Source organism: Triticum urartu, chromosome 5A (assembly GCF_056163025.1).
Source record: "Triticum urartu cultivar PI428250 chromosome 5A, HENAU_Tu73, whole genome shotgun sequence".
Lineage (NCBI taxonomy): Eukaryota > Viridiplantae > Streptophyta > Magnoliopsida > Poales > Poaceae > Triticum > Triticum urartu.
In genome coordinates, this window is record NC_141877.1 from 174,094,861 (window position 1) to 174,095,863 (window position 1,003).

At 55.4% G+C, this 1,003-nt stretch overlaps 1 protein-coding gene across 1 annotated transcript; it reads right to left on the bottom strand.

Moving 5' to 3' along the window:
• Window positions 1-328: 328 nt before the first annotated feature.
• LOC147970713 (uncharacterized) lies at window positions 329-700 on the bottom strand. Its single transcript, XM_087523577.1, has one exon. The coding sequence runs from the start codon at window positions 698-700 to the stop codon at window positions 329-331; it is 372 nt and encodes a 123-aa protein (XP_087379703.1).
• Between the last annotated feature and the right edge of the window lie 303 nt (window positions 701-1,003).

Below are 1,003 nucleotides of genomic sequence, written 5' to 3' on the forward strand. Positions count from 1 at the left end.
AAATACGTCTACATACATCTCCTTTTATCCATTTTGATGACAAGTAGTACTTCTTACCCAAAGGAACTTTATATCCAATAGACACAAAATATCCGTTTGACTGCTGGAAATTACTAATCTGATGTCGAAGTAATTGCTACATCGCCACCAAAACCCATCATTTCTTAAGCTAAAGTAGACCAAGGTAATCCCTATATTAGCATATTACTAAGATAAGCAGAAGGCACTGTAGAAACATTTAGGACGTGAGCTTGTCAATCTGAATGTGGAGGGACACAAGCTTAGCCCTGGCCAGCAGCTTGGGCAGAACTGTCAAGAAGGTCAGCTCCTACACGTCGATGTCGCCGGGATCCTTGCCGCTTGTCACCTCCATTTCCACCTTGACGACGTTGGTCGTGCCTTTGGGCTCCCCCGGCGGGCCATTCGCCCACAGCTTGGCCACGTAGTGTGGCAGTGGGGATGCCCCCACTCTGATGCAGACAATCGACACGGCTATAGGCGCGCCGATGTCGAGCACGCCGCCGACCAAGAAAAATGCGCGGCGGTCCTCCTCCGCGAACAGCAAGAGCCGTGGCTCCGACAGTGGCACTTGCAGCTGGAGCACCTTGCCGTACTGGATCCTGTGCACGGGCATGGGATGCGCGGTGCTGATGTGGTGGTAGAGCACCGGCGGTGGGCCTTCGTAGCCGCAGACGGGCATGGGGCATTTGCAGGGCGCGAGCGGACACACGCTCTGGTGATCAGCGAGCTTGTGGTAAGTGATGTAGAGCCCATGGCCTTCGTGCGGGCACTCCACCCTCACCGACGAAAGGACGGAGTCCACCGCCGTGTTCCACACGTCGAAGCCACCACCGCGCTCGCACTTCTAGCACTGCCGCTGGTTCCCGGGGCGCTCGACACGGTAGTCCGTGCAGGCCAGGTGCCCTCCCTTGCACCGCAGAAATCAATCGAACAACACATCAATCAAGAAACCTGCACCTTGCTCAATCAGCCGAACGGACGA

What these genes read in the sequence shown, in the direction of transcription:
- LOC147970713 (XM_087523577.1), bottom strand. Translation starts at nt 700, where the DNA reads ATGCCCGTCTGCGGCTACGAAGGCCCACCGCCGGTGCTCTACCACCAC.